This window comes from Podarcis gaigeae (genome assembly GCF_964106915.1).
Source record: "Podarcis gaigeae genome assembly, chromosome: 6".
In the NCBI taxonomy this organism is placed as follows: Eukaryota; Metazoa; Chordata; class Lepidosauria; order Squamata; family Lacertidae; genus Podarcis; species Podarcis gaigeae.
The window spans coordinates 74,423,907-74,447,624 of NC_139682.1; the positions used below are offsets into that span (position 1 = coordinate 74,423,907).

At 42.1% G+C, this 23,718-nt stretch overlaps 1 protein-coding gene and 1 long non-coding RNA gene across 5 annotated transcripts in view; one reads left to right on the plus strand and one right to left on the minus strand.

Annotated features, from left to right (window-relative positions):
- The window catches only part of DPYD (dihydropyrimidine dehydrogenase), a 495,490-nt gene that overhangs the window by 433,976 nt on the left and 37,796 nt on the right, over positions 1 to 23,718 (plus strand). For all 4 annotated transcript variants that reach the window (XM_083743288.1, XM_083743286.1, XM_083743287.1 and 1 more), the window contains one exon: positions 3,089 to 3,268. In XM_083743288.1, the coding sequence (XP_083599414.1) occupies positions 3,089 to 3,268 (180 nt within the window). The remainder of the gene's footprint in view (positions 1 to 3,088; positions 3,269 to 23,718) is intronic.
- Positions 7,001 to 23,718, minus strand: part of LOC310846673 — a 60,666-nt gene continuing 43,948 nt past the window's right edge. The window contains exon 6 of the long non-coding RNA XR_014565438.1: positions 7,001 to 7,038. This is a non-coding gene — a long non-coding RNA (uncharacterized lncRNA). The remainder of the gene's footprint in view (positions 7,039 to 23,718) is intronic.

Below are 23,718 nucleotides of genomic sequence, written 5' to 3' on the forward strand. Positions count from 1 at the left end.
TGGGGATGTAAGAATTTAGTTTCACCTGAGATATTATATATATATATATATATATATCGCAGGGTGTCGCAGCACCCTGCCTTGCTTTCTCGTCCATTGTGAGATCTCAGCCAGTCTGGATCAGTCGTGATATATGCTTTGATGCACAGCTGGGAATTTGATTGGCTGGCCTCCCTATTTCTATGAAGGCAGTGCATCCTGATACTATTTCAATTGGTGCCATTAAAATAAGGTAAAAAACCACACATTAAAAATCACATTGTGTATAAAATTAGAATAGTTGTGCCCCTGCGTATTTCAACTGCATACAAACTGTCAAAATACCATAATGTTTCGGCATGGGAATCTGGCGTGTTTGAATTATATAAGCCAGCATATCTTTTACCTGCATTTTCAATGCCCCCTTTCTTTTTTCCCCAGCATCCAGGGAAAAAAAATATTACTCATATATTTAAAAATTAGAAGCCCTTAGTGAACAAAGAAATTTAAATAAAGCATTGGTTGAGTTTTACAGTTAAATAACCTGTGGAGGAAATTATAATGATGTTCTCTATAATTGTTCTGAGAAGGAGAGAGAGGCGGGGGAGAGAGAGAGAGAAAGATAAAGCTTAAATCTATGGAAGGTATAACAGACCTAATTAATGCTCACACTGTTCCTCCAGAGAAACAGATTTTGTGTAATGTAAATGGGCTGCATAGGAAATGTTCTTGTGCATATTTTATACTTGTTCCTTGTTTCTTCCTGAGCAGCTGTAGTGTACAGTATTTCAAAGTATACTCTTCCCCCGTCCCCTCCGCCCTGCCCCATGAACAGTAGCTTGTATGATATAGCAGGTGGCACCCAAAAAGCTTTGATGATGTTACCTAGGATTTCATCAGTAGACGCTTCAAAGTTGCGCAAGTTAATTTTAGGTGGTCGGGTGGTGTGTATGTGTGTGTCTTTGGAATAGCTGGACATTTTATATTATGTCCAAATGTGCAAGAGTGCTTTGGAATAATACTAGCACTGTGCTGAAAATTCCTCCTGCATTTTTATTTTACTATTCTCAGTCTATTAATCAGAAAAGAAGTTATTTTCAAAAAAGATCAAAGCGGACATTGGGCAGGGGGGATGTGCCATTTTAATCTGTGTGCTTGCTTTACCTTTTAAAGTGGCCTGGAGTGTTTTTCTTTTCATTCAGACTACTCACCATTTCTCTGCACTCGGCAGTCCTCCTGGATGCCTTTGTTTCCTGAAAACCTCATGTCCACAGCTTGGTTTTACTACAAACATGAGAAGTTGGGGAGGCTGCCTAGTGTGCATGTAACACTGTTCCTTGTTTCTTTTTGTTGTTGTTGTTCAGTTGTTTAGTCGTGTCCAACTCTTCGTGACCCCATGGACCAGAGCACACCGGGCACTCCTGTCTTCCACTGCCTCCCACAGTTTGGTCAGACTCATGTTTGTAGCTTCGAGAACACTGTCCAACCATCTTGTCCTCTGTCTTCCCCTTCTCCTTGTGCCCTCCATCTTTCCCAGCGTCAGGGTCTTTTCCAGGGAGTCTTCTCTTCTCATGAGGTGGCCAAAGTACTGGAGCCTCAGCTTCACGACCTGTCCTTCCAGTGAGCACTCAGGGCTAATTTCCTTAAGAATGGATACGTTTGATCTTCTTGCAGTCCATGGGACTCTCTAGAGTCTCCTCCAGCACCATAATTCAAAAGCATCAATTCTTCGGTGATCAGCCTTCTTTATGGTCCAGCTCTCACTTCCATACATCACCACTGGGGGAAAACCATGGCTTTAACTATACAAGTTTCTTTTTACTTGTAAACAAATCAGTACAGATTTTATATATATATATATAAAGCAGCCAAAAGGACACCCTTTCTTTAAAAGCAAAACCAGTGAGCACATTGGTCTTAGGTGTTCAGAAGCCAACCTCTCTGACTTCCCATGCTTTAATGAAAGTTCAGAAGGAGCCACCAGGAGCAACTCCTTCCATGTGGCTTTTTCAGATCAGAGAGCGCAGGCAGCCAGGGAGGCTGCAAAGTTCTAGAGCACCCTTTCTCCACCTTTGGTCCCCAGATGTTGTTGGACTGCCACTCCCATCATAACTGACCACTAGTCGTGCTAGCTAGGGATGGTGGGAGTTGCAGTGTGGGGGACCCAGTGTGGAGAAAGGCTGTTCTAGAGTAATGTCTAATGGAAAGAAATACACAGACATACCATCCATGGCCACTGTCACAAAAATAAAGTTAAGCTTAACTCCGCACCCTCCAAATCTTTAAAAAACACCAGAAGTTCTGAAGACTTTCTAGAGCACTCTGACAAAGAGGCAGAAAAACTGAAGCTTCTTTCATAGGGGAAGAAGATTTTTGAAAAAAATGGAGAACACATTTCAGCACAGCACTCAATAATGCAGTTCTTTGTTATTAATGCAAATGGAAGCCAGCGAGGTATATTATAATATTGAATTCTTCTTTCGGGGGGTTCTTCAAGGCTCATTTCCAATTAAAGTTTGGAACAAGCAGGTAGGAAAGTAACTGGAAATGGCAAGCTTTCAAGTTATTTTGTTCAGGAAAAGCATTATTATGCCACACACTAATAAAATGTACAAGGGGCAAGTTCCAGTTATTTTGCTGCAGCTTGCTTATCAGTGAATACATCCAAGTACTTGCGTTATTGTGTGTCAGTAATATGGGTAGAAGTGCCTGGCGTGCTCTGGTCCATGGGGTCATGAAGAGTCGGACACGACTAAATGACTAAACAACAACAACAAATATGGGCTAAAAATTCTGAATATTCAATGAACGCTTACTGACTGAAATAGAACTGGACCAATGGATTGGTTGCCAAATCCATATTAGTAAAAAAAAAAGAAAAAAAAAAGAGTAAAGAACAACTGATTACTTTCTCCTGTTTGAACCTACTCATGGCTACCAATTTACCTGAAACCCTACAGCAAGTATAACAATCCGTGATCAATAAGTGCCTCAAAAAGACTTGGGTACTAAAGGTCGGTCATCTTCATTCATGAGTTCTGTACCTTCTGCCTCTAACATCAATAGATACACATTTCCATAGTAACAAAGTTTGCATCTTCTATTGTAGGTTTGCAGTGCAATACAGAATCAAGATTTTACCGTGATTGAGGATTACTGCACTGGGCTGAGAGCTCTGCTTTATCTGCAAAGCATAGAAGAATTTCAAGACTGGGATGGACAGAGTCCACCAACTATAAGGCATCAGAAGGGAAAACCTGTGCCCAAAATCGCTGACCTGGTGGGAAAGGTATGTTACATTAGACCACTCACTCTCAGATGCTTGCCTATGCTGGGTATTGGGCTCCGAGGCTTGTTAATTAGTTATTTATTTATAAGATTTTTATGCCACCTTTCAATATAGTATGAAGCTTGCCACTATGCTACTGTCTGGGGTGGAGAAGAAAAAAAAACCCCAAGTATTTAATTAGTAAGTTTTGGTCTCACAATCCAAGCTGTGCCACATTCCTAACCTCCCACTTGGCCAACTTCAGTTTTTCTCCCCTTTAAAAAAACATGCCAGAGAAGCAGTTGTTGAGCTGATCCATTAAACATCATCATTATATGGTGTGCAGGTATGGGAACACACTATTATCAAATCCCATTGAGACCCTACAGCTTGGTAATGTGGGGTTTCATGGAACCATGGAATTGTCAAGATAGAAGGGATCCCCACTGGCACCTAGTCTGTTCATGGGACTGCCAATGGGTCTTAAAGGCATGTGAGAGTAGAGGCAGCCAGGTAAAAGGTAAAGGTACCCCTGCCCGTACGGGCCAGTCGTGTCCGACTCTAGGGTTGTGCGACCATCTCACTTAAGAGGCCGGGGGCCAGCGCTGTCCGAAGACACTTCCGGGTCACGTGGCCAGTGTGACGAAGCTGCTCTGGCGAGCCGGCACCAGCGCAGCACACGGAAACGCCGTTTACCTTCCCGCTATAAAGCGCTACCTATTTATCTACTTGCACTTAGGGGTGCTTTCAAACTGCTAGGTGGGCTGGAGCTGGGACCGAAGGACGGGAGCTCACCCCACCATGGGGATTCGAACCGCCGACCATGCGATCGGCAAGCCCTAGGCGCTGAGGTTTTACCCACAGCGCCACCCGCGTCCCTACAGAGGCAGCCAAGTCTCCAGATATTGCTGGAGTCAGGCCACTTCCAGCGTTGTAGGTCATCTGCAATACCTTGAGCTAAGCCAGTCCTGATGTATGTGGGGCTCATTCAGGCTGCATCAGGGCAGACCTTTATTTCCTTATAATTTCCCATTAGCAAATACAACAATTTTATTTTATTTTTTTGGAAAATGTCACACCAATTAAAACTGATTTAGAGTTTGGGTCACAGTCTTGAACATTGAGACCCGTTCCCTGGAGGAGCTCCACCTCCCTTTCCAGCTGATCTGGTTGGTGCAGAGGAAACCCAGAAAGCTCACGCCACTGTAGCCATGTCGGAATTCTCTCCACGTTGCTGCCATGCTTAAGCATTCCCAATTTGCAACAGGATTCCTCAGGGACTGTTGCCAGCTGGAATAAGTTACAGCCGGCTCAGGGTGACTTTTGCTTTCAACAAGGAGAGCCGTGGTCAAAACTGGCTTTTTAATTTGCTCCCCGGTGGCTTTTGCCTCCCCCCACTGCTCAGGCTAGATTTTCAGCAGGAGGAGGAGAGAGGGAGAAAGAGAGAAAGAAAGAAAGCACAAGGCTTTTGTTTCTGGCTTCTGGAAGAGATTCACTTTGAAGAGTGCTTTCAGTTATACATCATGCCTATTGATTATCCTTCGAAAAATCTAATATAACATGGTTGAAAATGTTGTATAAAGCAAAGATTTACAAAAGAATAGGATTTGGAGTGTCAGATACCTCCAAATCTCTGCTTATCATTGCTGGAGACTGGAGTTCTTTTCAGGAAGGTGTTAGTGGGGGGGGGGAAGGTTTCTTTGTTCTCTGTGAAGCTCTGAAAATTATAACATTACCTTTCGATTGTAGAGACAATCCTATCACTAAGCTCTGGGGAGTACAGTCTTTCTAGGTCTTTTTTTAAAAGAATAATAATTAAACATTTTGGGGGGCTGTTGTTTCAACTTCTAAAGCTCAGTGGTTAAACTCAGGTGCCTGAGGTTATGTACTAACTCTCTTCTGCTTGGGGTCTCTTTGCCACCCCACCCCACTTGGCAGCCCCCTCCTCAGACACTTATTTTCATAGTATCACAAGGCTTGTTCACATCTGCCTAACACAGGGCCATCCAGAAACACAAGGACTTTCATCTTTTGTTGTATCTTTGCATTGTAGAAAATAGCACTTGTGAGAGAATCTCCCCCTCCCATCTCACCCCACTTTTCAATGTTTTGAATGAGAAGAGGGACTGCAATTCATAGATTTCTCAGCTTGTCACTATATCAAGAAATAATTCTATATAAAGGTATGGTGCAAAAAGCTTCTTAAACATTTAGTAATATAAATGAATCTTAACCCAAAGGCTGATGCCATGGAAAAGATTGAAGTGGGTGAGGGAAGAGGGAATACTGTCATATCCAAGGTAGCTGAGCTGGCTAGAAGGGATGTGGATGGTACTGTGGGGCTTTTGGGGCTTGCTGATCAGAAGGTCAGCGGTTCGAATCTGCTTGATGGTAGTGAGCTCCTGTTGCACTTTCCCAGCTTCTGTCAACCTAGCAGTTCAAAAGTACACCAGTGGCAAGTAGATAAATAGGTACCGCTGTGGTGGGAACAACCTTTCCATGTGCTCTGGCTTCCGTCATGGTGTTTCATTGTGCCAGAAGCGGGTTAGTCATGCTGGCTACATGACCCAGAAAGATGTCTGTGGACCATTGCAAATGCCTGCTCCCTTGGCCTGAAAGCAAGATGAATGCCACACCCCATAGTCACCTTTGACTGGACCTAACAATCCAGGAGTCCTTTGACTTCTTCTTCTTTTTAGCTTACATGGCTATGTTGGAAATCTAACATAAATGGAAAATCAAAGGGACTAATCTTGTTTTAAAGAACATTGGATTAAATTATTTAGCAGATTTTTAAAAACAAAAACAAAAAACCCCGTGTCCGCTCTCTCCAGGCTAAATCACTGAAAATAAGAATTCAAATACTCTGTTATATATTTGTTTTCAGGCTGAATCCAAGTAGTCTCCCTGCACTGTTGCTGAAGCAGAGGTGTCTGCTAATGCAGGCAGAAAAGGAATTTTTGCTGACTTCCCCTCCCCAATGCAGACCCCCCAGCACACCTCTGAAATTTATTCTGTGGGGCGGGGTGGGGTTGTGACATCCTCCAGATTTTTTTGGGGGGGAGTGGAATTCTGGAGACTGCAAGAGGGATGGACAATTGGAAAAATTGCCTCCCGAAAAATTGCCTCCCCTTGTCCTCTTCCCTCCTTAGTGAATGTTTCCACCTGGTTGAAAAGCCCTCGCAGATCACCAATGGGATTGTAGCATTACAATTTTATCCTTCCCTTCCCTTTATCCTTGAGCTCATGGGTGCCATTACAAAAAGAATGCCCTGGATGAGGGGTCATGCTCATTCACAAAATGGCTGCCAGTGTGGGCGTAACCAGCCACAAGACACCTATTTCATAAGAAGGCAAAGTGATGCTGATATACAAGTGACTCGCTCCCCACCCCCCAAAAAAAAACCTAAATACAAATGGGGTCTAATCCCCAAAACACAAAACCATTCCTTTCATCCGCTAGTCTTCTTTTCCAACATCCATTTCTGGATGCAGATAAGGCGCCACATTCATTTTCTGGGGTGAGAAGGCTGACAAAGGAAATAAGTGGCAAAACTTGCATCTGGGTGTCATCTAAAAATATTGACAAATTGCAGGAACCAGAAGCTTGCCTTCTACCTCAGGAATGTTCTCTGAAGCCCTTCATTTGAGAGGAAAGGTGAGGGGGGATATAAATTTAACGAATAAAGTAAGTAAATTATCCCACCCATGTCCTGTCATTCGCAATCTGATCTTAAACATGTTTAATCGAAAGTCCTGTTCCTTTTGGAAGCCATTTTTAGCGCAGCAGCCTATAAATTGGAAAGAAATGAAAAGGGTGTAATCCACTCCCTATATTCTATTGAAGGGCACAGCTAAGTGCCAATGATTTGCTTAACTGTGCCTGGAGAACACCCAATGAATTTGGAATGCTTTGCCTGCTCCCAGCCACCGTAAACATTTAGCAGATGTTATCCAAATTTCCCTTCCCTGTTAATGTGACCCAGCAACATAGGTCATTTACTAGGAAAATCTGAACAAAAATATTGACAGACTGCTCAACCCCACAGCTGTGTAACCCGTGATTCAAAAACTTGACAAATTAGTTATAACCATGTATAAAAGGGAATTATCTCACTTAGTTTCAGTCAAAGGATCTATTCCAAATGAGTAAAGTGGTCAGAACACTGTATGATTTTCATAATGATGTTGCTATTTTCAAAGGGATGCACCACAATTTAAAAATAAAATAAAATGGCAAGGTATGATTTTTTTTAAAGAAAAAATGTAGCAGCTCTTAAGTCTGTTTTTAAATAGTTTATAGATTTTGATCAGGTTTTATGTATAATTTTATCTGTATACCATTTGGAGATTATTATTTTTTACTTTGAAGTTTCTAAATGAAATAGTGAGTTTTGTTTCCTCCATGTGGACAACTACCCTATTGCATGTCTAGCTGCTACTATACAGTGGTACTTTGCTTTAAGAACAGCTTAGTTTATGCTCAACTTGGATTAAGAACGCTGCAAACCTGGAAGTAGGTGTTTTGGTTTGTGAACTTTGCCTTGGAAGCAGAACATGTTTTGCTTCCTATTGAGTGTGTTCCATTTGTAAATCGAGTCCCCCGCTACTATGGGAAAGCACGCCTTGGTTTAAGAACGGACTTCCGGAATGGATTAAGTTCGTAAACCAAGGGACCACTGTAGATTAGATATTTTGGCTATGGAGAAGATGTAGATGGGATTTTGAATGCTGCTTTCTAGAAGCATGCCAAAAAGGTTGACTCGGGGGAAGGAGAGGGGAAGTTCTGAAGAACCTAGAAGAATCTTGCACAGCCCTGCTAACGAGATAGGTCCATGCCTTAAATCTTATACAAACTTACTTGGGAATAAACCCCACTGGACTAAATAGTGCTTACCTCTGAGCAGAAATTTACAAGGACAGAACTGTATTGTCTGTCAAAGATATAGGACAAGACTCAATTACATCTTCTTGCTTGCACAAAAGGAACACTGCTTGTGCAACAGGACTTTGGGTTTCTTCTCTCCAGACCCCGTGCTTCCCCCCTCAAAAGAAATAATCTGTTCTGGAGAATCCTCCCCTCCCCTTCCAGAGCAGTTTTTTGGGGGTTTGTGGGGGGCTGGAGTGGAGAACAGCAATGCCTTGTGTTAGCAGACTCCTGTACTCACTATGTTATCTCTTGCCTATCCTACCTCACTCAAGTGAAAGGCAGCAATAGCACGAATATCAACTGTTGTCTCCATCAGTGCAGTTTGTGACTTGTGCTTATCTATTTTACTTCATTGTTCTTGTTGATAACAGAAGTTCTTTCTCTGCATCACTTTTTCATCATAGGTTAGTTAGAATTCAAGTGCATTAAAGAGTCTAATAAAAGTTCTCATCAGCCTTGTGCTGTTTTAGGTGCTGTCAGACACCCTGCTGTGAATTGCTTCTACTTAACTTTTGTGTTAGCTGGTGGTGATTATTATTTTTTAATTGGTAATAATAGCAGCTTATTTTTTGTTGTGGGTTTGTTGATTCTTTTGCATTGTTAATAATGTGTTCATGCAATGTTTTAAGCTTCAGCAATTGTTTGTATCGGACTCCGATGTCGTTTCATCCAGCAAGTATTAGTTTGGAGGGAAAGATTTGTAATATAGTACAGTGAATTGTGGAAAACCTTTGGTGGGGGGAAGAAAAGGGATCTAACTTCTCATGTGAAAACCCAGCGCAGCAAACGTGACACATTGTTTTTCATTAATTTCCATGATTCATTTGGTATTCCCTTGCAACCTGACAAACTGTACTGTGCAACAGAAATAAAAACTTTGGATATAAAACAGCATTAGCTGATTAATATCGGTGTAAGGATGCTTTTGCCTTCAAACTAATGTTCCAGGGGACATTGAGGATAGTGTAAAAAATAGTCTGCTAAAACATGTGTGTGTTTTCACATCATATTCCCCATAGTAGAATTGGATCGATAAGTAGTCACTATCTGGTGCTGTCTGTCTCTTCCAAGAGTCTTTCAATGGTACCTTACTTGATCGCTCTCTGCAGACTTTCTGCAATTATGTTTGAAAAATGTACTTGCGTCTGCTGGTGGTAACAAAAATGTTGTAGTCTATAACCGCCTTTAAGTTCAGTTCATCTACCTATTCAGGTGCCACCAGTATACAAACATGTAAATAAAGCTTGTTCTCTCTCTTCCACCACCACACACATTTGCAAACACACACACACACACACACACAGAGAGAGAGAGAGAGAGAGAGAGAGAGAGAGAGAGAGAGAGAACGAACAAACCGATACAAAATCATTAAGGGTGTAGCATCAGTTTAGGATTGTTGTGTATGACACCAAACTATTTTGCTGCACAAGATAGGAAATCCAATACTTTTAAACAGTGCCTTTTTTCTTTAAAAAAAAATGTTTATGGGTACTCTCCTTTTCCTTCACATATTGAAATACTGCCCCTCAATGAGGCCAAACTTAGATTCACAAAATGTTTAGGGGTATTCGTACCCCCAGGAAAAAAAGCACTGCTTTTAAATATTTTTAGGAAACCAGAACAGATTCAACTCCATTCTGGCCTTTTTAAATCAGTCAGTTTTTTGTAACACAAAACAAACAGAAAAAACAAAAACCCAGCGCCTTTTGGCCACCAAACAAAATGTGTTGTAGGCATTGGAATACAAGAGTTGATAATTTTCAGCAGAACCGAAAAATCCATGAGCTGCTTTTTGACTCCCAGAGGAGAACATTCCCATCACTCTGTGTTAAAGGGCTAGCTCGGTTCCATTGTTTACTTTTACCTCTGAGATATGCATTCCGGCTCCATTATTGATTCTGAGCCGATACAGGCTGAGCCGCAGAAAAACCCTCTTGCGAGGCAAGCAGCGTGTTACATGCAGCCAAGCCCTGTCCTGAGGAGGAGACGCAGCGTTGGGAGGCCTGTGTTTTGAATGGAAGAGATGCAGGAAGTGCCTTGCTCTTCCCCCTCACCCTTTAGTGTCGTTCCTCCCAAAATTATCCCCATGCAGCTACTGCTGCTCCCACTGTGGAATTTGAGGTTCACATTCAGTAAGCATGCACCTGCAGTCCCGCAGTGGGAAAACCAGTTTGGGGAGAGGCCATTTTTGAGTAGAAAGCGCAGAGGCAGGAAAAGGGTTAAATACCTTCCTCTACCTGCCCAGTTGCCAACCCCAATGGCTATTGTTTTTTCTAAAAAAAAAAAATCAGTGCTTCACTGGGCCAGTGTGTTTTCTACGTGTAAATCATATGCATCATATACACATAAACTGAGGCAGACCACATATTTATCATTCAATTTATTGTTTTTAAATTAAAAATGTATACATATATTAGAAACAGCTACATATATTAGTAGGTTATATAATTACATAACTTTGTTATAGATATACACTACTCATAGCAGATTTGTGCTTGTGTAAAGAAGGCAGCTTGCCGTTTTAAAGAATGAAAATACTACCCCCTCGTTATTGCAGCATTAAGGCAGGGCGTGCGATCGGAGCAGCGAAGAGAAATCTCACCAATTATAAACAAAGTGGTAAGAATCTGAACAGCATGCAGCAGTTTTGAATCTCACCACTGTGTAAAAAGGTGCAGACATACCTAGTATTCCTTTCTTTCTGTCAGCCCAGTCCACAGAGCCCTCTGGTGTAGAGTGGAGAGCAGGAAATGAGTCTCTGCCCTCACAAGCCCCCATACCTTCCAACATTTCTCTGGTTAAAATATGCTAGTCCTATTCAGTAGTAATAATATATAAATTAATAATACCTCACCTATCTTACCTCGCCCATCTGCCCTAACCACTCTGGGCAGCTTCCAACATATATAAAGACATAATGAGCATTAAACAACTTCCCTGTACAAGGCTGCCTTCAGATGTCTTCTAAAGGTTGTATAGTTACTTATCTCCTTGGCTCGGGGGTCGCATAGCTCCATAGCCTCCAACATTTCTCTGATGAAAATAAGAATTTCCTACCACACCCTCCAAGATTTTCCGATGAAAATAGGGACATCCTAAGGAAAAGGGGGACATTCCAGGATCAAATAAAAAACTGGGATGGTTCTGTAAATCCAGGACAATGGGGACACTTGGAAGGTCTGCAAGCCCCGTAACACCTCCCAGGAATGTCACATGTGAACATGCCCATTAGCATGTGCCTCTGTCCACGTTGCCCATCCTTGATTGTGTCAAATGGAATCTGAATATAGTGAGTTTGTGCCCAGGGATGAACACTCACATGAGACCAATATCAGTGAAGATTCTGCATGTTATTCATTTGCGATCCTAAAGCTTGTGCCCATACCAGTCTGGGGGTGAGGAGGAGGTGCTGTATGCACAGTGTGTTTGTGTGTGTGTGTGTGTGTGTGTGTGTGTGTGTGTGTGTGTGTGTGTGCACTGTCCCTATCTAGGATCGCTTTGTGAGATTGTGGGTTGTTATAAAATGTACTTTTTGCAAAGCGCCAAGCTATTTTCGGTAGCAACTTTTAAACAAAGGATGCTAAAATGATTGCGAGGTGAGTTTTAAAATGATTTAATCTGTGTGTGCTTTCGTGGGCTGTATGCTACGTTTGCTGGGAGTGCTGTGTTTTAAGATTTTGTCTTTTTCAGCTAGTAAACACAGCCATTAGAGAGAGTGAGAGAAAGAAAGAAAGAGAGAGAGAGAGATCAACAGCAATGTATTCCAGTTAACTCTTTAGCTTTGGCAGTTTTAGTGTGTTCACTGCTGGCGTTGGACACGGTGCCAGAAAAATCCAGCTCCTGATGCAAAAGGATTTAAAAATAAGTCAAGCCCTGCCAAAAATACATAATTCTTTTTTGTACTCTCCAGTTTGTTTTACTTACAACAACGGCCTGGTCATACCCTACAGCATGCATTCATTACAGTGATCTTTGACTGGCAGATGCAAAGTAATAGGATGCATATTTTAGTGCTTATTATAATACCCCTGTCCAAAAACAACTTGACAAATTTGTGATTTCGACAGTCTCTCATTTTGCTGGCTGCAGTGCTCTGTGATTGCCTGGTCCACGTGGCTCCCAGATTATGCATAGCACCAATACTTCTCATTAAAATGGCCACAGTTCACCAGTTTCGGTAGCTTGGAACGAACTTGGAATGAATTATTATACAACAAAGAGGCTGCTGTCATGCAGAACAAAAGACAAGCAAAAGAGAGCTTTGGCTTAATGAGGCTAAGTGAGTGGCTCCCTTGCATCACCAGCTACTTGACGGCCTTTGAGCATGGATTTTTTTCTCCCCTACTCCACACACCAAAACCTTTGCCCTATTATTTTGTGTTTATGCACCTTGAGGCTAATATACATTTTAATATGCTGCACGTTGGGAGGGGAACTGGTGGAATCAGCCATTAGATTACAACATGTGCATTCCCTGTTAAATTAATGACAGCCGAACACAGAGATAAATTTAGGTTTTCATATTTAATTACAGTGCACTGCAGTACGTTTAGCAAGGATAAATTGCACTATTATTATGTTTCAATTTTTTTGACATCTTTTCCTATTAACGACGAACCCTTACCCCCTTCTACCTCTTGCCATACATAACATCTCTGTATGTTCCATCAACCCCTTCGCACTAAGTGTGGCTTCACTCGATACATCCCCCCCCACACACACACATATTTTTCATGGCTTAGGGTTAGATTAATAGATGGGATGTTGCAAGGAAAGAGCCTTGAGTTTTTGCATCATCAGGAAGAGCAGCAGCGAGGCAAACGATGAGGAAACAAATGACTTGTCGTGGCAAGCCTTCAAATCCCAATTTTTGTGTTTGCATTTGTTTAAGTCGTTTGCTACCAAATGTCTCTGCACGATCACAGACGCAGGTAGGTAGGCTTGGTCTGCTTTCCCTCCAGAAACTAGGTTCATGGTGATAAATGCTGGCTCATGGTGTGTATGGTCATGTGGAAAAATTCTGGGGGTAAATCAGCCTATTTGTGGCCCTTTTCTATTATTTTTTTATTCATATCTTTGCATAACCCTTAATGCTGAAGTGCTAAGAAAGTTCCTGAAACAACAAGCTCATAATGTGAACTTTAACTCCTCCTAATATTCACCTTGAAAGCGGGTGGCACTGTGGTCTAAACCACTGAACCTGGGGCTTGCCGATTCGAAGGTCGGCGGTTCGAATCCCCGTGATGGGGTGAGCTCCCGTTGCTTGGTTCCTGCTCCTGCCAGCCTAGCAGTTCAAAAGCACACCAATGCAAGTAGATAAATAGGTACCGCTCCGGCATGAAGGTAAACGGCGTTTCCATGCGCTGCTCTGGTTTTGCCAGAAGCGGCTTAGTCATGCTGGCCACATGACCCAGAAAAACTGTCTGTGGACAAGCACTGGCTCCCTCGGCCAGTAAAGCGAGATGAGCGCCGCAACCTCAGAGTCATCTGCGACTGGACTTAACTGTCAGGGGTCCTTTACCTTTACCTTTTTAATACTCACCTTATTGTGGCAGTGGTGCTACCAGTCACGACCAAAGCTCTTTACCCCTTTACATGTTATCATAACATATTTGGGAGGGAGGCCCATAGGTCAGTGGAAGGGCAACTGCTTTGCAAGCAGAAGGTCCCAGCTTCAGTCCCCAGCATCTCCTGGTAAGGCTGCGTGAGGCTCCCTGTCTGAAACCCAAGAGGGCTGGTTAGTGCAGACAGTACCAAGCCAGGTGGGCCGTTGATCTGACTCTGCTTCTATCGTCCTGTAAGATTGTGTCGTGCAATCCTGTGCTGCTCTGAGTTGATGTCCTGTTTTTCTGCCTTTGTGGTCAGCATTCGTCAGGCAAGACTGCCTGCTTCCAGAACTTGATTCTTTGTGATTTACTTTTGTTTTGCTCAGCTGGGACCATCTGCTATTTGGCTCCTCCTCACCTTCATCTATTAGTAGCCACCTGGTCACCTAGTTCATGCTGAAACTCACCTAGCTGATGCTGAAACCCAGCCGCATGGAGAGAGGGCTGGGACAGTGGGGCTTGTCTCTTCAGCTTGGCTTGAGTCAATTGCCATTTGGCCTCGCCTCTCCTCAGCGGCCATTACACCTGGCCATTTAATACTTCTATAACTTTTTGAAGAATTTGTGCCTGAAGTTGCTGGCTTTCCCATTCTCCCCCTTTCCACATTTTTTTCTTTTGAGTTGTCTTTTAGATTACAAGCCAGGAATGTTGTGTATGGGTTTTGGGGGGGGGGCGGGGAGTACAGTGTCTAGCAAAATATAGGCATGTGATGATGATGATGATGATGATGATGATGATGATGGAGGAGGAGGAGTTTGGATTTGATATTCCGCTTTATCACTACCCTAAGGAGTCTCAAAGCGGCTAACATTCTCCTTTCCCTTCCTCCCCCACAACAAACACTCTGTGAGGTGAGTGGGGCTGAGAGACTTCAGAGAAGTGTGACTGGCCCAAGGTCACCCAGCAGCTGCATGTGGAGGAGCGGAGACACGAACCCGGTTCACCAGATTACAAGTCCACCGCTCTTAACCACTACACCACACTGGCTCCTACTGAGCCTCTGAAACTGTAACTCCTTACTTTTTAATGGTCCGTCAGTTTTGCATTATAATTTACAGAGCAATGGCCTGGCACCATAATTAGGGTGGGCAGGGCTTCCTTGGTGGCAGCCCCCACCTCTGGAACATCCAAGTGAAACATTTAAGATGCTTTTGCTTGGCCAGGCACCATAGAACAGTCGTTTTTGGATCTAGGAGTCTTAGTAGACCACAAATTTAATGTGAGTCAACAATGTGATGCAACAGTAAAAAATAAAAAAGCCAATGGCTTGAAGTTACAAGAAAGGAGATTTTGACTAAATATCAGGAAGAGCTTTTTGACACTGAGAGTTGTTTGACAGTGGAACAGTCTCCCTCGGGAAGTGGCACTTTTTTTTTTTTTGGAACGTTTTTAAGCAGAGGCTGAACGACCATCTGTCATGGATGCTTTAGTTGAGTTTCCTGTCTTTCAGGGCGTTGGTCTAGATGACCCTCGGAGTACCTTCCAACTCTACCATTCTATGATAATATGATCCTATAGATTTTTATTGCTGCTGTTTAATGTGGGTTTTTTATTGTTTTTTGATGGTGCGGTTTTTAATTGATTTCTTATCATTGTATGGTGTTCTGTGCATTGTTGTAAGCCAACTACAGCCTGAAAAGCTGGTGGGATATTTCATATATAATTGAACATGAAAGTATGACAGAGTCATGTAGCTTCATAGTATGTGAGATGGGAAAATTCTCGGCACATATAATAGAAGGAGCCATGTTCAAGTGGAGTATTTGGTGGCAGAAAATGGGAGGCCTTTGCATGCGTGATGCTCTGGATTGCAGGTATAACTAAGTTATGGGGCTCTGGCCATAATGGAGCTTTCTTCTAAGTGAATAGAGCTCAAGAAAGTCAAAAGCAATAAGTCACCTTTTATTACTTCTGTAGTAAATTAAAGTAGAAGTAGTGGCTAATATAAATATAATTATTCATCTGAAGACCAAAAGGCAGTTTACAGTATAAAAACACAAAATGCATAGCATGGCATTGAAACAACAACAATTCTGAATGTTGCAGCACAACTATATATGTATTTAAGTAGTGATAATTTTTATTATATAAATAGATATGATAGATAGGTAAATAGGTAGATAAAAACAACAACATACAATAGCAATATAATTATAATATAATATAATATAATATAATATAATATAATATAATAGCATTATATCTTGGGTGAGGCCATCTGAGAATCTACTGTAAACAAGCCTTGCTTTTGAAATGGTTTTGTCTAGGCAACTGCAGTGTAGTTCTTGAGTAGGACCTGCTCTCGGTCTGATCCAAATAGTGCAAAATTCAAATGAGGTTTAATTTCTCCACCTGTCCCACTGGGGCAGGTTCTTGCCATGCTTATTTGGGAAATATGCCAGACTATTAGTATCTGTGTAGATCTGAACCTTTGCTGAATCTTGAGAGTACTTTCAGGTTGTTTTGAAACAGAAACTGTTCTTTTCCAACTGCTCTGGAACTTGAAAAGCCCAGTTTCTTATGTCACATAATTAAAGATATATTCCCCTCCAAAAAAAAAGGGTTTAAGCAAGCAATAACTTGAAGGAGTAGATTTTTCCAACTCCTACTGTGACTATAAAGAGGTAGAAGATATTATGCTACAGGCTTTTCCCTAGATTATTCCTTATTGGACAGTTGTTTCATGACAAAAGACCCTATGATTTGATGACCGGAGGGGTCATGACAAGAATAATAATCACTGTTTTAAAGGGAGCCTGGATCTTAGTGATAAAGCATTCATCATAGCAGTCAGCTGGAATTTGCTGGTGGAAGAATTTTCTTCAATGGCAGAGAAGGGCAGTTCTTTAAATTCAGAGCAAGCTTTCCGTATCTTTCTCTCTCCCCATACCTCAACTCTTGTTATGTCTAAAGCACCGTAGAATTGCACTAGTGAAATGCATATTCAAAATTGTCCATTGCATAAATGCACTGCAATCACTTATAGAATTGTTTAACTGCACTTGCAATATGGAAAGTACTTAGCACCATTTCATTTTGTTTCCCGTACAACAAACACCCTTTTGAAATGGACCATTTTTTACTTTAATTTTAGGGATGGAGGCTAACTAAACACTAAGATAATGACCAAATGGCAACTAGGGTCTAGTTGCTTAGTTTTTTCTCCTTTTATTTAGTAACGTTTCTTAGAAGTGCTACTTTAATGTATGTTACAGTATATATTCACTCTTACTTTGACTAGCATTCTTATTTCATTGGTAATTTAGGGTTGTCTCCAGACTGTTTATGTCACGCACCAGGAAGTTAAGTTTGCACAATTAAAGTGGATTAACGTGTCATGTTGCAACAAATCCACTTTTTTAAAATACTGACTTTATATGACTAGGAAAAGGATGGGAAATGCACTAAACCCAATAGACAGATGGGAAAACTGAAAACCTCTACATAAAAAAATCAGGATGAATGTTATTTGTCATATAACATTCCCACAAATAAATTGGAACAAATGCTCAATAAACCACAGATGCCATATAACCTCTGCATAAGCTTTGTGCAAGCAAATATGTATGAATGCTCAATAAACAGGTCATATAGAGGAGTTCTTGGGCAGGCAGTCCTCAATTGGAAAATCACTGAAGGAGGGTGGGGGGGAAGCACCAATAACTATGAAACACAATAGATGCAGAGTTTTTTCTTTTCCACTGTGACAAATCTGCAAAAAATAGCTGCATTCATTGTGTTCATTTATGGCTCACTCTGTTGTCAACTAGTTATTAAGCAGAAAGGAGTTCAGAACAGACTGGGAAACAGAAATTCTTGTTTAGAAAGAATGGTTTTAATCTACTTGTTTAGAAAGAATGATTTTAATCAAGGCTGTGTCACCATCTTAGTCATTACTCATGTGGGTTTTAGTTGATTCATTAATTAATTAATTTGCATTTGCATATAAGTAAAGCAGTAGTTCTGAATATATATATATATATATATATTACATCAGGGATCAGGAATCTATCGCCCTTCAGCTTTTGGAATCTGACTCCCATCTTTCCCCCACCTGCCATGGTCTACTATGGTCAGGGAGGATGAGAGTTGCAGTTCAGCAACATCTTGAAGCCCAAAGATGCTGCATCCTTGTTTTAAGTTCAGCACGTGTTTCTTTCAGCAGACACCATCTTAGAAGGTGGGTTATCCTAAGTGTTCTTAGAAGGTGGAGTTTGCCATCTGCTGTTTTCAGGTGACCTTTTTAGTTGATCAGAAGTTTTGAAAGTCTATTAATTTAAACCATTACGCAACTGAACATTTTAATTATCCATGAGAGCTGTGACAAGAAGTTAACTTCCTTGTCATGCACTATCTAATATTTCTTTTGATTGTGCATGTCCAATCTTTATTCCTCACAACAATGATTTGCTGTCTGGTACACGCATACGTCAATTAGCAGGCATCTTCCAACAGTGGTGTAGTATGGGGGGTGACACAGGTGCGGTTGCCCCAGGAGCAAAATGGTTAGGTGCACAGAATTTCAACACTCAGTGCTGCCTCAGTACAGTTGCATGCTTCCATTGCTGGGCTCTGATGAAAGCAGCTTCTCCATGCAATCCAGCAAGTGACCCCTCCAGACAACAGAATGACTCCTTTTTTCTTATCTCCGTGGATGGGATCTCCTGGGTGACACAGACACTGTTAGGCAGTTGAATGCACATGCATACTCTGTCCCTTTCCCTCCCTCCACGCGGCCCTCCAACCCATGCTATGCCACTGTCTTCCACCAAAATAGATGTGCACATTGACCGCATATTTCCATTCCCTCACAGGCAGTTAACCTGGTGCATCCTGTACTCCAGCTCTTATACATGGAGCTGAAGAAACTCCTGCAGGCTTGTGAGTGGCCAGTTCAGGCACATCCAGGCTGCAAAATTTAGGTTGCCTTTTTAAAGGGACTAACTTCTTGCATTGCCCAGTTTACTAAAAAATAAAATTAACATTAACAGTAGCCCTTCCGCCCCAGTAAGTGTAGGATTTCAGCCTCTGCCTAATCAACAACTCAGGGACATGTTACAGCAGTGCAGTAGCCCAGAAGATTCTGGGAAGCATCCTATTAATTTCTTGGAATCTTACTCATTCTCACTGCACTTCTGTATTTTGAAAACTGACGCTTAAAATGATTATGCCTCATCCCTGCTGACCTTATTTGCCCTTTATTCAGATCAGCGGCAGACCATTTTTAATGAAGAAAGCTCCGTGATACACTGTGCTTTGCATCTGAGATTTTGATTGTCATATTCGTTAGAGATTTTCATGTAATTCATTGTGTAACTCGGTGACTATAAGCCATGCCTTGCATCTTCATTCTTACATAGATCATTTCCCACAACCTGCCCCTTTGACAACTGGGAATTATTTAGGGATGCTGCTCCATGCACCATATGTATGGAGATCCCCCACCAATGGGACATAGTTTCACAGTGTGTAAATAGCAAGCGGTATTTTACTCCAGCGAAATTTAGTGTTACTTTAGGAACCCAGTATATAAGGTGTTGATTTCTAACAATTCAATTATGCAGATGTAATGGGACGCAGGTGGCGCTGTGGGTTAAAGCCTCAGCGCCTAGGGGACTTCCGGGTCGGCGCCATCGCCGAATGGCGGGCTCCCTCCGAGCTCCGGAGGGAGCCGGCTTGGCAGGGGCTGGGTCCTACCGCACCGGCGATGCGGGGACCCTTAAAAACCATGGCCAGAGTGAGGCCGTGGACATGGAGACTCGGCTGGCACTGTTAGCGCTCTCCCGACTCGTGAAGGAGCCTTTTTAAAGGCTACGGATCGGGTGCCGGGGAGAAGCGTGGTGCTTTGAGTTCTCTGCTATCCCTGCCGAGCGTAGCCGCATGCCATCCGGCGGAGAGCGCTGACTTCTTCTATTGAAAATTCGGCTCTAAAGAAGAACCCGTGAGTAATTGGAATATGGACTAAAAAAAAGGGGATAAATTTTTAAAATTCGGAGCGAACGGGGGAGGCGGAAAAAAGGAAGTCAGCCCACCCCTAAATTGTAGAAGAGCCAAAACAAAGGACTGGACAACTAAGATCGAGTGTAACCTTATTTTGCCGAATCAGCAACTTCGCGAGGGAAAATTATAAGATTGAGCTGGAGGAGAAAAGTGGAATTGTTTTTAAAAAAAGCAACCCCCCCGGAATCCCTGGAGCGATTCGTGAAACTGCCTGGAGAAAAGTGATGGAGGTTTTGACAGCTGTCAAAGAGCTGTCAAAAAGGAAGATTAAAATAGAGACTTTGTTATGAGGACTTTGCCGGTTATATTTGTTATAAATTGAACACAAACTGTTTTAAATATCGGTCAACAAGCTACTTGGTCTGGTGGATGTGATTCTGGAAGGGAACTTTGTTACTGCAATCCACCTAGAGGAGCCGAGGGATATTGCATGTGTTTTTCACAGGAAATCTGAACAGTTGAATGGAACTTTTAATCTCCTGGGAAACTGCAGGAATGGAACATTATTTTGTCTACAGAGGTCTACACACTACAGGAAACAATGGAACTATTTGTTGGAAAATGAAAGGAACATGATGCAATGCTTTGCTTCATGAATAACAAGCCTCTGCAGAGACACTAGAAACTTTTGGAAAAAGAACATTTCTGTGGGAGAACAGAGAAATAAAAAGGAGGAGAATGATTGACAAGAACAAGGAAATAACAAGAACTGGACAGAACTGGGGGAACATTTGGGATATTCAGGTTTGACAAGCTTATGGATACAAAATTGGAGTTTTTACTCCTGGATATAAAAACCTGGATAGAAGAAATGGGCCCTTATTTGATAGACTCCTTCTACGATTGGACATCCATAATTAAAGACTGGCAAAGAACCTGAGGGACATAGTGTAATGTGGGAACTCCAGGAAGATATTAGAAGTGGAGGGATAGGTGAAACGCAAAGGGGAAAGAGGGGAGGGAAAATTGGAATCCAAAGGCTGTAAAATTACTATTCATATTTATCTTACTTCCATCTGTACTATGTTTGAAAGGGGGAAACTCGTGGAAGGGTATAGATCGATCTTAGGGGATGAGAATTTGGATAAATTGGGTTATTGATGAAGAGTGTAATTTGGGGATAAGAACTTGTTGAATTTAATTGCTTATTTGGAAGATTTGGAACACAAGAGGGGGTGGGGAGGGGAAGTCCTAGTTATTGGCAAAAAGTTTATAGATTGGATTTAATTTGTTTTGATTTGTTTTAATTTGGAAAACCTTAATAAAAATTATTACAAAAAAAAAAAAAGCCTCAGCGCCTAGGACTTGCCGATCGAAAGGTCGGCGGTTCGAATCCCTGCGGCGGGGTGCACTCCCGCTGCTCGGTCCCAGCGCCTGCCAACCTAGCAGTTCGAAAGCACCTCCGGGTGCAAGTAGATAAATAGGGACCGCTTACCAGCGGGAAGGTAAACGGCGTTTCCGTGTGCGGTTCTGGCTCGCCAGAGCAGCAATGTCACGCTGGCCACGTGACCCGGAAGTGTCTCCGGACAGCGCTGGCCCCTGGCCTCTTAAGTGAGATGGGCGCACAACCCCAGAGTCTGTCAAGACTGGCCCGTACGGGCAGGGGTACCTTTACCTTTACCTTAATGGAGTGTCACTCTGTGTGTGCTACATCATGGCAGGTAATAAAAGAAGAGCACTGTTTGAAGAAAAAATAAGTAAAGAATAAGCTTTAAAACCAAAAGCAGACATTCTAACAAAACTAAGACAACCACAGTTGTAACCTAAGCAAGGAGTGGCTAAATTGTAGCCTTCCAGATGTTAGTGGACTACAACTCCCATCACCCCTGATCCTGCATTGGCTGCGCTAGCTTGGGCTAATTGGAATCCAACAACATCTGGAGGGTCACAAAGAGGGATGAGGGGGGGATTAAATCAGTTCTCATTTAAAGGCGAACCTAGCTAATTTGCACGTTCCAAAGCAATACAAGAACTGAAGCAGAGCCATCCTTTGACATTTTCAGTTCTCGGAAATTTGAAATGCTGTTCTCCAGCCCAGTTATGTGTACAAAAATCCATAAATGGTAGGGGAACATGTGCCTAAAAAATGCATTCATTAGTAAAATACCATACCAAAAAAGCAGCATACTAGATAAAATTGCTTTGTAAATAGGTGTATGTTAGGCAAAAATCACATTCCAAGCTTTGTATATTAGAAATACACACTAAAATACTGATGACTTTTCATAGGACAAAAAAATAACAATTTGCAAATGCATGTGGATGCCAACGTTGTTACCTTTTAGTGCTAGTCATAAAACTTTTTCTTACTGAACCATTCGCCACAGTGTTCCTGGTTTTCTATCTGCTGGTTTTTTTGTGGTCTTTGTTAGCGTATACAGGCACATGTATATTATATAATTTGTTCTTGTTGTAAACCACCCTGGAATTAATTTTGATGAAAGGTGTCCTAATAATATATTTAATGAGTAGATAGATGCTAATATTAATTTGAAGAATCTATTGGTCTTTTATTATTCGTTCATTATTTGAACATTCATTTAATTTTATTTAATGGGGTTGGTGTAATGGTGAATAGTTTTATTGGATTTGGATATAACAGACCCACCAGGTCTCCTGTGTACCCATAAAGCTGACTGTGTGACATCGCAGGGTAGTAAGAAATTACTAACTTCCTGAGAGTTTCAATAAGGGCGTGTACAAATGTGCCATTTTTTGACCGATGGAGGCCGTTTCACTGTTCTGTAAACACGTGCATTTCTTCAGCTCCTATGCAAGCGCTTAACACAAAACAGTTTAGCAGGCAGGATATAGAATGGGGAAGATGAATTTGTGGAGGTCATTTATTGGCCAATGCTATAATGTCACCAGCCCCATTACCCACTCTGATCCCTGGAGCGGCTCTGCAAGTCTTCTCAAAAATATTTGCAGGTTTATTATTTTTTAAAGATAAGTGGATAAACATGCAGACCAAGCTTTCAGCTTTAATAAAGATGAGTAGCCTGCCGAAAGCATGGAGGGCTGCTGTAGAAACTGAGAAACAGATTTATTTATTTTTTAAAGCCAGTCTCTCACTATAGGAAAAGACTCCGTGGTGACAAACATCATCATTGCACCCCTAAACAAGGGATGATAAATCACGATACTAAATAATAGCTTAAGGTTGTTGTACATATTCCTTGACCTTTTCTCCGTTCTTCAGATCTAAGCACTCATACTGAGAAGCATGTCCTTTAGGAACTCGGTGTAACTTGCACCTGCATGAAAAGCACAATCGCAGAGTCGGCACCTGACATTCCAGGACGGATGCCAAGGCCCCAGAGTGCTTACTCATCCTGTCACCACCTCTGATGAACCCACATGCTAACCAGCTGGGTCCACAGGCAATACTTTTAGCTTTCCTTCAATCCCCTGGTGCATGTTTAGCCTGGAGAACAGAAGATTCAGGGAAGATACGATAGCTGTCTTCAGATAGCTGTCGACCATGGGGTGATGGTTATAAACTGATTTCAGTAATTACTGTTGCAACCTATCCTGAAATTTACAATCAAAGGGCAGGCCATTATGACCAGATAAATATCCCAAGGGCTATATCCCAAGGACACTGCCTTATAGTGACTGACACAATTCTTCTGTCTAGCTCAGTATTTTCTCCAGGATTTCAGGCTGGATTCTCTCCCAGCCCTGTTGTTGTTTAGTCGTTTAGTCGTGTCCAACTCTTTGTGATCCCATGAACCAGAGCACGCCAGGCACTCCTGTCTTCTACTGCCTCCTGCAGTTTGGTCAAACTCATGTTGGTAGCTTCAAGAACACTGTCCAACCATCTCGTCCTCTGTCGTCCCCTTCTCCTTGTGCCCGCCATCTTTCCAGGGAGTCTTCTCTTCTCGTGAGGTGGCCAAAGTAATGGGGCCTCAGCTTCAGGATCTGTCCTTCCA